Raw genomic sequence first — 13,872 nt, forward strand, 5'->3', positions numbered from 1 at the left:
CAGCACCCCACATAGGAAGTTTAAGATCAGGAATCCATGTGTACCAGCTGCAGGGAATTGGTTAAAACATTTGTCAACAAAAAAAAAAAAAAATCCCTAGTTATTGCATTTATTTACAATTCTCTTTAAAATATACTTAATGTATGATGTGTAACATTGAATATCTTTAGGTCAAAGCGACATGGCTACTGAAGTTAGGAAAGTAAATCCCTAGAAAATTATAAAGGTAAACCTGTAAGCTAATTTTGCATTAAAATTCACTGGCTTGTTCTTAACTGGAAGGTCAAAACTGGAAGGTCAAAGTACTGTCTTCAAATTACTGTAGGTGGATGAAGCTCATTATACTATACAAAATGAACTTCTTTTAAACAATATTAGTATAGTTTGTTTAGCTCCCATTACTATCACAGCTTACCAAAGGATTTGGTGGCCATTTTGTATATACTTTCCAGACAGAGCTAAAGGTCTAAAGCAAATGATTACTTTTTGTTTACAACAAAACAGTCTAAAATGAACACTACATATTATGTGAGACGGGTATTAAGAATTATAGAACTTCTAGATTTATACATTACCTTTAAAAAGGCCTTTGATGCCTCCCATCTTCTTCACCATAGCAGCAAATTTTGTGTATTGGGATAAGAGTTCCTGCACTTCTCGTGATGTAACACCAGCACCTCGTGCCACCCGAGTCACCCGTCCAGACTGCCTGGAAAATAACTTGGCTCCTTCTCTGTGGTCTAGTTCTGAAAAATAAGTTTGTTGAATATTAATGAACAGGATGCTACTGTTCAACATAGCCCAGATTTCTGTCCAGGTTTTTTTTCCCCAATTTACAGGATAAACATAGACATATCACAAATAATTTGTAGACAAACTATTTAAAAACAAATATAGAATATCCAGCATAGCTTTAAAATGGCAAGAAATATTTCAAACACTGCTTGTAAAAAAAAACTCAAAAACAATCATTCCTCTTTAAGATGTGAAAATATTTAATACAAATAAAACTTTATAAAAAGTACTATAATAATTAAGAACATAATAAATATTGAAATATAATAAAATAATACATTTTGAAATATACATAACAAGACAAATGGTAGTGTGTCTTGTGGCCAAAAAATAACGTGCAGGACACACTGTGTATTATCAACAGGAGTGATAGTCTAGCGATTTTCCACATTTTGTACCTTGGACTGTGGTAATCCAAACAATCACATATTTTCAGTGGATGTGCTCTACTGGATTCTTACTTCACATACCAAATTTCAAGGCAATCAATTAAAAAATACCCCAGATATAACATCTCCAATTTTGACTGAGTTTCTTCTTTTTTTTCTTCAAACTAAAAGTACAGAAACTTTAGAAACTGGTAGCTGCACTTATAGCATTTATAAGTATTTTACAGCAAATATTCATTCGTTTGTTAGCTAGGCCGCATATTTTGTTTTACCCACCAGCATGCCCCAAGTTGGAACAAAAACTGCCATGGGGACATATATATGGAGCATACTATCTACCCTTAGTTTCAGCTCTGAAAAGTTTAATGTCAAGTAAATGCTCTGAGAAGTAGGTATGCAATAAAAATCAATAATTTTATAATGAATTGTGAGCAATCAGGAACGTTGCATGTTAATTTGCCAGTTTTGAAAGAAATGTCCAACTAATAATTTTACTTAAAGCTTTTTATAATCTAGAACATAATCATTTGTGAAATACTTCATGAAATCATCTCTAAAAAATTCACATTAATATGACAAGTAATAAGTCAGATACAAACAATCATTTAACACTCATGTGTCTGTGTGTTATGCACAACTGTGACAGTGAAGGCATTAAGCAAAAGTCATTTAAGAAAACAAATTACTGGCTAATCAACTACTGATCTAAATTTAATAATAAACCAGCTAACAGTCCTAATGCTCATGAATAAGAGGCATGATATATGACAGAAAGAATTGAATTGAAATGTAATTTTTGACAGGGAAAAATAATAAGTCATACTTACTAACACTCTTTGTTACTCTTTAGAATATATTATGTTATACCGTTAAGAATTTTAATGGTATAAATGTTACGCTATGAAAATAAAAGTACCATGAACTCACAATACATTTATTGTATATTTCGTAATGTTTGTTCATTTAGCATTTCTCATTCCAAACATTATAAAAGTAACAAACAGATATGTTTATTTGTTCATATGGTCATCTTTTAATATTAATTAACCATTTAATCAGTAGATGGTGCAAGTAGTCCCTGTTAAGGAAACAAACCATTTCAGTATGCAAGCATGTGTGAAAGACAATGTACTAAACAAAATATAATGGAGAAAAAATGAACATCAAAAACATGATGCTAAAAACGAGAAATTCATGTTGGAAGCAAGCTATAAACACTGTAATATAGTAATTAGCACTCAGTTATCATAATGTGACACCTTTACAAAAGGATTAATCTTTGTAATAGAACTAGAAAAAAATTATTTGCTTTAAAATATGTTATTACTTCTTGCATGAAAAATACTTAATATTGAGAGGAGTCATTTGCTAAAAAACAAAACTCTCTTGCTTCAACAAGCAACCAACCATGCAAGGAAAACTTTAAACATTTACTTCACTTACACTGCTTTGTGTGGCTTCAGTTCTTTTTACTAATAACTATGTAACTGATGAATGATCTATCAGTTATGACCTGTATTATTCTGTATGCATTTCATTGCTAAGCTGGCCATTTGTGAGTTATAAATATTTTAAATCTACTGTTTGTAGAAATCATAAATCCGATTTGGTTTTTAAGAACTTCAGGTCATGTCCTGGGGTGTACGAGTCAAAACAAAAACAACAGAAGTGTGTGTTTTTCATGTATATGGTTACTTATAATATCATTTGAGTCTAATAATTAACCTTTCTAAAGCAACATTACAAACTGTACAAAGATAGTAATTCCAATCAGATGAGCTAACTCTTCTAACAATCAAAAATTAATTGCCTTCAAAAACCTGTCTAGCAGTGTTACGTTGAGCAGTAAAGTCATGATGTCAGAAAAACACGAAGGTTCAACAAGTCTTTATACAAAATGATAAAACCATGTAACTTCTTCAGGGGCAAACTGGGAATCACCTTTTGAAAGATTTTGTTTGTTTGTAATTAAGCACAAAGCTACACAATGGGCTATCTGTGCTCTGCCCACCACGGGTATCGAAACCCGGATTCTAGCGTTGTAAGTCCGCAGACATACCGCTGTACCACTGGGGGGCCCTTTTGAAAGAGCTTGGGTTATAGGGTTTTTATCATGTTGAACAGTATAGAGTATTATAATTACTCACAAAAAACTATTTCTAGCACAACATTTTGGCAAACAAGGAAAAACAAACAGCAAGATGAACTAAACATACCATTTTGTAAGTAACAGTCTGACTTTTGTGGCCTACACATAGAACATGTTCTTTTGTAAGTAACAGTTCTGACTTTTACTGAATAGCCTTGACTCATCACTGTGGCTTATATGTAGAACATATTGTTTAGTAAATGAGAGTTCTACTTTTGTGAATAGCTTTGGTATATCAATGTAGCCTATACAAAGAACATACTGTTTTGCTTAACAATTTTACCTTTGTTAAATAGCTTTAATATATCAAAATGTAGCATATATATGTTGAACATTATCACTTTGTAAGTAACAGCTCTACATTTTGTTTAACCCTATCTCTACGGGTCTCCTATGGTCACAGGTCAAAGGTCATGTCATCGTGTTTGCAGACTTGCATTCAAAATCATACTGAACTACTATTTTATAAATGTGTATTAATAAGTTTGGTATCAAATTGTAGATTTTAATTTTAGAATGATCTATTGGTTAATTTCTTAATTTAAAAGTAAATATTAAAAAAAAAGAAATCCTAAATATTGATTTTTGTGTGTCATATGATAAATTAAATGCAGCATTGGTTCAAATTAGATGTTTGTGATGTCCAAATACAAGGTCTATAGTTTCTTACAAATTAGGAACTCAAACTATCAATACTGACAAGCTAGAATATCAAATAAGAACCTCCTATATTTTCTATTTGCTGAGATATAGCTACATGTACTGAACAAACACAGTTGCCCCACCCACCTCTTTTCATTACGTACACTTACTTCTGTATACAACGTGTGAATAATCAATTGAAAGCTCAGAATGTTCCCCTAGTGGCATTCTCAGCATAACTGAAGTATTCAGCATCAAACTCGTTCTTTTAAGACTTGGATTTGAAAAGGTAAGTTGAAACTTTAGTGAGCTCAAAATTTCATATTTTTTAGACTTAAATACAGCTTAGTTACTAAATGTGATAAATTATAGTGAACTTCTATGGTATCGGTCTAGTAATTTACGATTTTTGGTTATTTCAAAATGTATATATAAAATTATGAAAAAAATTCTGTTTCACATCCTCCACGTGCAAATTTTGATAAGGCTTAGTAACCTACAGCAAGCAGCAAACAAGTTCAAAGCACATAACTAGAATAGATAATTATTTTCTATAATTCTTTATTTACCGTTCTATTTTTTAAGAAAAATAACTGAAATTTAAGAACTTGTTTTAAATAGTAATAATGTATATACATATATAATGTATTAAAACTGAAATGTGACTGTATTTTAATTTATGAAATACCAGACCACTAAAACACAGCTAAGACAGGTCACTTTGTAAAGGCCAGTTTTATATTCTTGGATATGGTAACAAAAGTGCACATGCGCCGCATCATTGCAACTTCAAAAATGTTAGCCAGGCACAGCTGAAAGGTCAATATAATAAAAAATAATAAATTTATATAAATCTATAATGTTATGAAATTTAAGATATTAAGACTAAACATTTGTATTTTCATGTTATAAGTTGTAGTCAATGTAGAATGAAAAAAGATAACTTATATTTATTTCCTAATTTTTTATTGAGGTTTCAAAGACAGTCAAATTGAACCATCCCGTACAGAGATACAGTAGGGAAAATAACATAAAATATAAAGTTTTTGTCTAAAAAACGATAATTATCTGGAGTTTATAAAGATTTTTGTATGTGAAATTTGAAAATGTTCTAATTCATAAAAGTATTTTTAATCTTAAAATCAAAATTATTTTGTATGTTGGATAGTCAACATTCTGAAAGAAAAAGGTTTATGAGAAAATTTTTAATTGAAAATCTTATTACTTAATTTAAAAACCTGCAATTTTGTGTACAAAAGCCTTTTAATGTTTACCAAGAACCTGCAAAATTTTGTAAATATATGCATACATTATAAAAAATCATGGATACTTTCCTGGTTACAGGTTGGGTGGATTCCACCCAGCCTGTAATGGAAGGGTTAAATAACAGTTTTGACCTTTCCTGAATAAGTTTGAGAAATCAGTGTAGCCTATATATGGAACATAATGGTTGGTAAGTAACAGTTCTGATTTTTGCTGAATAACTTTGATAATTAATGTGTCCTATAAGTGTAACATATTTTGCAAGTAACAGCTCTGACTTTTGCTGAATAACTTCAATATATCAATATGGTTTATCTGAGTTTTCATTTAAGTAACAGTTCTACTTTTGTTGATTAGCCTTCATATATCAATGCAGCCAATACATAAAGTTAGCAATACTCATGTCTTAAGTTATTCAAGAGTTACTCTGTTCACAAAGTCACAGCCACTCTTCTCTCCACTCTGCATAACACATTACTAATTTAAAACTTTAACTGGTAAGTAAAAAGATCTCTTGAATATGGTCTAGATCTACTTAGTTTCCTAAAAATCTAAATATTTTTACAACACAATTCAACAACACCTATTATATGGATGAAAATAAAAGAAAATGTTACATTATTTTACTTCACAGACAATAAAAGTATATGTTATGTTTTATATTTATGATATACATGAGAAAAATGAAATTGTTCAGTTTATTCAGGACACAAAACTATTTTATTTGATTAGGTAATTACCCTGGTCATTCATACTATCCATTATGGTCATTAATTTCTTTAGTCGAGACATGGACTCTTGCTCATTTCCTTTTGTCATAAAGTCACTACTAAACCCAGGAATCATACCCTAGAAACGAATGAAATAGAAGGATGGTAAATTCCCAAAAACACAAACAATTATTTACAAAACTTATTTTTTGTGTAGTTTGTCTAATTACCAAGTCAAATAAAATCAACAAAATTTAGTGTTTAGATACATTTTGTTCAAGAGAGTATACAGATCAATATTTGCAGTTCTCAATAAAAAAATAGAATATTGCCAAAGAAACACAGGAAATCTTAGTTTTTCTTCACTTGTGTGAAGAAACAAACAAGCAGAACAAATTACACTGAATATTGCACCTAAAACAAGATCCAAGTATAACTTTTAAGGCTTACAAACTTGATATACTGAAGTTGTCAGATCTGCTGTCAGGCTTCTGACCTTAATTCTATAAAGAATGGAATATTTGAAAAAAGATTATCAGGTTACCCATTACTTATATATTCAGCCTTAAGTAGCATCTAGTGAGATAGTTAAAACTAAGTGTTTACATTTTTGTCTTTGTATGTCAAGAGCATGTAGTAAATATTTTGATGAAATATTCAGCTCTTTGTAACTGGCATGGCTAAGACAAGGCAGTTATAATAAGCATGACTCTGAGTAAATAAACAAAGGGCTCATATAGAAATTTAACGATACCAGTGATCACAATAAGACTATTACTAATTTATTTAAAATTTTATTTGGAGCAATTCATGATAATAGTTCAAGGAGAACGATGAAATTCCTTCTTTTTTTTTAATTGTAGGCAACAATAACAATTCAAAGAAGTCTCTACTTTGTTTTAACAACTGGAGCAAAGCAACTAAATGTAAGTAATGAAGTACAATTTTTAAAAACAAAAACATTTTAGAATGGTTACTGGGCCCTAAAAAGGATGCTGATAAGAAGGTTGTTGTTGAACATTATGAGGTGGTTGAGCTGTTAAATATTTTCTTTTCTTATGTCTCTACAACAGAAGATATTAGCAATATTCCTGACAATGAGCACTCCATGTGAAATATTGGAATTGACCCAAATGATGCAGAAATTAGCCCCTTGATAAGTAGAAAGACTGAGATATTAAATTAGATATAAGCAAGAGGGCCACACAAGGTTTTAAAGGAGGTCAAAGATCAGATATGTGATCCTCTCTCTCTTTTTTTATATTTTTTGTAGAACAATACATAGTGGAAAGGATTAGTGAGTTGCTAATGTTAGTCTTATTTTTCAAGGGAATGATAAGTGGAAATTATAGGTTAATTAGTCTTATTTCTACAGTGGTAAAAAATTGTGTAAAGTCTGGTGAAAGAAGCTTACAAAATCAGTCTGTGAAGTATGACAATACAAATTAAAATCAACATGAATTCAAGAAAACAAAAATTTGCCTTAATAATTATTTTTCAAGGATGTTACTTGTTACTTACATGAAGTGTGTGGACTTAGATATTCAAAATGCTTTGATAAGGTGCCTCACAAAAGATTAGCTATGAAAATTACATTATTAGGAGTTGGGGAAAAATTATGTAAATGGATTGTAGGGTGGCTGGATTGGAGAAAACAAAAGACTGTTAGTGAAACTGGACCCTTGTTACTAGTGGAGTGCCTCAGGAGTCACTGCTCGAGCCTTTACTCTTTCTTATTGACATTAATGATATTGATAGGTACATACGTAGTAAAGTTTGTTGATGATATTAAAATCTTGGATATTTCTAGCTGCAATAAGAATGTTGAGGTACTAAAGAATGGTATGGATCAATTGGTAAGTTGGACAAATATTTAACAAATAACCTATAATTACAGTAAGTTCAAAGTAATACATTTGAGTTATCAAAATTAGAATTATACTTTAATATAGATGGGAACCAACTCAACAGCATGATTGAAGAAAAAGGATCTTGGTATATTGGTAGACTCAAGTCATTGAAGCAATGCCTTCTTGCTATTAGTAAAGTTAAAAGAATTTTAGGGTGTATTTATGACATATTGACATGCCAAAAGAAGTAATTATTTCTCTATACAAATCATTATTAAGGCTTCATTTGGAATACTGTATACAATTTTGGTCTCTTTATCCAAGAAAGGAAGTTTACTTTAACTGGAAATGGTTCACAGGAGAGCAAAGAAGATAGGTTAAGTTCTCTCAACTTAATTTCTTTTGAGAAAAGAAAGGTGGTTTTATTGAAGTTTACAGGATTATCCAGGGGATCCATAGCATAAAGCCCTCTGATTTCTTTGTACTATATTCTTAAGGTAAAAGAACAAGAGGACACAAGATTAAGATTTCATAAAAAGAAAGGTTAGGCTCCAGTCAAAACGGTTTTATTTTTCTAACAAAGTGATTGACTTATGGAATTAGTTGCCATTGACCGTTGTGCCAGCAGTTTACAGGAATATAAAAGAGAAATCAATGATTTTTTTAAATTAAAGGGTGTGTTAAATTTTTCTCAAGGGTGGGTGTGCAATGATCCCTTGTTGTCTGAAGGTTATGTTGTTTTAATTGTGACTACAATATGATAGATTTTCATCAGCAGCAAACAATTTTAAAATAGCATCTAAAAGTAAAGATAAACCTTTTTCATTTTACAGTAAAATTCAAGTATCATACAGTGAAATAAATACTGATAATATTTTGGCAAACCAGAACTTCCTCGTGGGAAGTTTAGGTAGCTTGGTCAAATCTCAATTGATATTAGAAACATTTAATCTAATTGCAATTATGTGTGCACTTCCAAGAGTAATACTATTAATATATTTCAACATAAAGAAAAAATATTATTTTCCAAGGCATTTAAATAAAAAATAAGCAACTTTGCAACATCCTGTTTTAATATATAACCAAAATATTACAATTAAGATGGCTGAACACAGACAAACAATTCAATTATACATTTCCAACTATTAAGTAGAATCTAATTGCCAGGTGATGTACCGTTGTGCCCACAGATTTGGCTTTTTTCAAGAGAACAAAAAACAATGTATCAGAAGAGTTTTCTTCAAAAATGAGAGAGAAATCTCAGGTTCTAAAGACTAAATGTGGAACATTTCAGCAGTCAATATTCAGGGATTGGTTGCTAGAACTTGTATAATATGTTTATTTAACTTGTCTTTGAATAAGCTTAATCACACCAAAGCATGTTGTCTTTGATAATGGTGCCTTTTTTTTTTACTCACCATAGAATACCTTATTATACTATAGTGTTCAATAAGAAAAAGAGTATTTACACCTTTTTTTCCCAAAACAACCTTAACTAAAGAACTCACCATGATCTGACTAAATGGGCCCATCTTCATAATATTTTGAAACTGTTCATACATATCTCTAAGAGTAAATTCACCTGAAAAATAATATCAAAAGTCTATATAATCATAAAATATTTTATGGCCAAGGTACTAAAATACTGAAAGGAAATCACCCATTGTACTTCTTTCATGCATTCAGTAGTTTTGAAGTACAAAGAATTACAGAAATTCCTTCTTCAGAAATACCAGTTTAAGCTTCAAATTACTAACTTGTTTATAAAATGTTCACTAGTGGTGGGGTCCACGTATTGTATCATTTTGAGTAATTTGATCTTGCTCCTGTTATAGCAGGCAATGTAAAGAACTGAACCAAAAAGTGGGTGAAATCATTCCTTTTCTATGTCCAATACAGCACTAATTATTGAGATTAACTGCAATTCTGATGGTACTTTTGTGTAAATTGTTTTTCATTAGAAGGGACCCTGTAACCAACAATGTCATAGACCTACATATAACTTGGTGCACAAATATTTTCGAAAAATGTTTTTGAAAAAGTAAAAAAAATTTAATTTTAGGGTTAATATATATTGTATGCTGCTCATTATAGTTTTTACTTTCCATGATTCACAGCCTACATTTTCTATCAAGAATCAATTTACTTCTTTTAACATCAACAACAAGTCTGACAAATTCTTCCAAATAAACACAAAATTTAAAGTTGAATTATTATTAAATACTTGAAGCACTTTTGAATTACTACAAGAATCTATACCAAGTATCTAAATAAAAAAACAACACTTCTTTAAAACCACAAACTGGAAATAAATAACCAAGTAGGACATACATCAAATGTATAATAAATTGAAAATTCTTCCATATATTCAAAATAATATCCAGTCAATTGCCTGCTGTCTAACAGAGATAACCCTATACACAGTTATCTTAACTTAGAACTTAATTTAAATCTTATTTGGGAAGGCTAAAAGAAAGAGAGAGAGTACTATGACTTTGACAAAAACCTGAAAGAGGAAGTCTTTGGGAAAATTATAATGTTAAGATATACAAAATATATAAATTCATGCATCTTTAATTTCAAAAACAGAATTTTCTAATAAGTTATAAAGTTTTGAAATTCTGTTTTTAATAGCTTGCAAATTGCTAAAAAAAACTGAAAAATTTATAATTTGTAAAAACTAGCTAGGAGTAAACATGTTCAATAATCTAGAAAGTTCCTTATCGACATGTACCATGATTTTGATCAACAGTTCTTGGAAGAAAAATTACCAGTAATTAAATTTTTCAGTTCTTAAATTTTCTTTTGTAACTTTACCTTCAAGTTAATCAATATACACTGCCTTTCAAACAAGTGTGAGATAAAAGGTTTGAAATTGAACCTGCAATTCTCAGAATTAAGTCAACCATACCTTGTTTTAGTTTTTCTATTAGCTCTTCATTATCATCTAGTTTCAGCTCATTGACTTTGTCAATTAACCCCTCAATATCTCCCATACCTAGAGAAACAGGAAATAATTCACTAAAATACTGATAAAATATATTCTCAAAAAGTATGTGAAATCATTTTAATAAAAACAATATACAAGAATATATACTTTCAAAACAGGAATATTTGCACAAGAACTTATCAAACTTAAAAAGCTACCCTTATAAACATGTAATTCTGCTTTAAATAGTTAATAAAACCACCTTACAAAAAAAGTGTCTTAACTTTGAATTATTCCAAATCAATATGATTCATTATCAAACATCAAGAACAAAACATTTTCTACTCTTCTTTAACATGTTTCTGGGCAAGGCTTATCTAATAATTGGGCTTTGATGCACTAATTTGGTATTTAATGGAAAGCTTCATTAAAAACAATACAATGATATTACTGGAAATAAAATTTGTGTAACATTTGCAGTCACAACATTTGGGGACATTTTAATCAGGTAAAGTAGGAATTGTCACTTGTGGGTTTATTAAACTAACTCTTTGAAACATGACACTACCTGAAATTTTCTGCATATACTATATTTTAAAAGTAATTAACACAATCATAAATGTAGCATTCATACCTAATAAATACTTTAAGAAACAGAGAATTGAGTAAAGTTTAGAATAACATCTGCATTTGACTTCTACATTAGACAATTAAGTCAAAAACTGATATTGAAGAGTCAGAAATATCTCTGACTGCATTAAATCCAGGTAGGACCAATTTTATCTAGCTTTGAACCAGTACTTCATGCCCACCAACATTACAAAATACTCCCCTTTCATATATGTATACTAAGATAATAAAAATATACTTCACTATAAATAACACTTTTTACAAGAATACTCAATTTTCTTTACGTGATCAATGGTACTTACTCAACATCTTCAACAATGAAGGTGGATTTTCTGACTGTTATAATTTGTAAAAACATTGAATACAATTACTATTCTTCATTCCTTAGCTTAGCACACAGTTCCAAGTAAGAGCCACACACACAGGCTTGTTTATGTACTGCACAGTGCAGTTTACACATGAAACATTAAACATAAAGTTAAGAATAAGTACGATACTTTTCTAATATAGGTGATAAATTTTTCACAGGTTGCTAAGTTAGTTGGTTTAGAAGATAAACCATCATGGAATTATGTCAGTTCATAATCTCAACTTTTTCATCCTTCTCTTCTTACTTTAAAGGTTTTTCTTTGTTCCTTCTTCAAGTTCACATGGCCCATACTACAGAGAACCAAGTCAATGGTTTGGAGAGCAAAGATCAGATTTGAAGAAAACACCATAGAGAAATCTAAGACTATGGGCACAATAACAATGCAAGGAATTTAAATATTTTCACTCCAGAACAGTTTAGTGATCATTAATATATATATATATAACATTTATTATCTGCTATGCTACTCTTCAACAAGATGGCGGTATATATATATATTTGCTTCATAATTACCTAGCAGCTTGCTGACAAAAGGCTTGACTTTAAAAGGTTCAAAATCATCTATATGTTCACCAGTACCTATAAATATAATAGGACTGTGGGTTGCTGCTACCCTGAAAAATTATAAAATAGGATTTCAATGTTTATAAGTAATATATTTTGCTTTTAGCACATAAATAAAACATAAGTACACTATCCTCACAAAATATTTTACAAATGGTACACCTTAATTGAAGTGGTACACTAAACTCACAGTATGCTACTCACGATATATATACTTCTCTTAAAACTTATATTAGCAGACAATATAAAAATAACTGCTAAACCTTCATTCCTATGATATTTTCCAGCAGATCTTAAACTTAGATACAATTATCATGAACTTCTCCTGCCTTGATTTTTATTAACAAATACAATACATAAACAATTTCCACTAAGTACAACTACACATTGAACTCCAATTTTCACACCTTACAATAAGTAGAGACATTGATCAATTGTCTTTCTTTGTTTCAGATATTCATGCAAAGCTCCTAAGGGTTACCTCACAAGCCATCCCTAATTTTGAGCTGATAGGGAAGGCAGCTAGTCAACAACATTCATCACCAAATCTTGGATTACTCGAATCAAATAGTGGGATTTGACTGTCACACTAATGGCTCCAAAGTGTGAACTTCAACTTTGTGGAAATAGGACACGAATTATGAACCACAGTCCAACATGCTAACCACTAAGTCATGTCCAGCTCAAAGAGATCAAACCTTGACACTTCATAAGTTTTACAAAGAGACATAACAAGACTTGATTTCTACACATAACATTAACTATTTCACCATAGGCTCTGTCCCTGGGACCAACCTCATAACCATTTTGTGCTTGTTATAGTTTTCATGCTATAGCTTTTAAATTAGTAAGAAAATGTTAATGAAATTTGCCAGTTTATCAGTAAACATTACGGCATGAGAAAAACATTGCTTTACAAACCTTAAGACTTAATAAAAAAAAATTGATATTTTGTGTATGAAAGCATTATTTTTTTTTTTTTGCATGTTGCCTATCCAACATGCAAAGTAATTATCATTGTAAGATTAAAAATACTTCTGTACATAAGAAAATTTTCAAATTTCATATGCGAAATCTTTATAATGTCTAGAAAAAAGTATATTTTATCTGTTATTTTCAGTAATGAATCTCTGTATGGGTTTGGTTGATTTGACCAATCTCATAACCATGTTAAAAAAATTAGGAAATAAATATAAATTATGCCTTAGTCGTAATGAATCTAAGTTTCAAATGGACAGCAACTGCCTATTGTAGTTTCGAAAGTCTTCTACCTGAAGATGAAAGGCAGAAGACTTTCAAAATGTTGTCCTCTACATTTGTAGATTTCTACAACAGGCAGTTGCTGTTCATTTGAAACTGAGATTCATTATGAATACTCTCCTAAACAACCTATCAAAAATATAAAGAAGTAAAAATTAAGGAGTTTTTACTGAAAGTTTCTGATAAGTATTTTTAGTTTTTAATAAGGTCGTCTAAACAACTTGGTACTATTTTTATGCAGCTGAACACCTTATTGCATATAAAGGCTTGTGTAAAGTCTGAAAATTGATAGTTACAGTGCCTTTGTCATTCTAGAATGAC

At 30.2% G+C, this 13,872-nt stretch overlaps 1 protein-coding gene across 1 annotated transcript in view; it reads right to left on the reverse strand.

The window, feature by feature from the left end:
• Positions 1-13,872, reverse strand: part of LOC106465324 (signal recognition particle 54 kDa protein) — a 39,025-nt gene that overhangs the window by 7,072 nt on the left and 18,081 nt on the right. The window contains exons 9-13 of the mRNA XM_013925536.2: positions 12,241-12,341; positions 10,710-10,796; positions 9,307-9,380; positions 5,979-6,087; positions 576-746 (exon numbers count right to left, since the gene is read on the reverse strand). Coding sequence (XP_013780990.1) covers positions 576-746; positions 5,979-6,087; positions 9,307-9,380; positions 10,710-10,796; positions 12,241-12,341 — 542 coding nt within the window. The remainder of the gene's footprint in view (positions 1-575; positions 747-5,978; positions 6,088-9,306; positions 9,381-10,709; positions 10,797-12,240; positions 12,342-13,872) is intronic.

This window comes from Limulus polyphemus, unplaced genomic scaffold (genome assembly GCF_000517525.1).
Source record: "Limulus polyphemus unplaced genomic scaffold, Limulus_polyphemus-2.1.2 Scaffold1909, whole genome shotgun sequence".
NCBI lineage: Eukaryota > Metazoa > Arthropoda > Merostomata > Xiphosura > Limulidae > Limulus > Limulus polyphemus.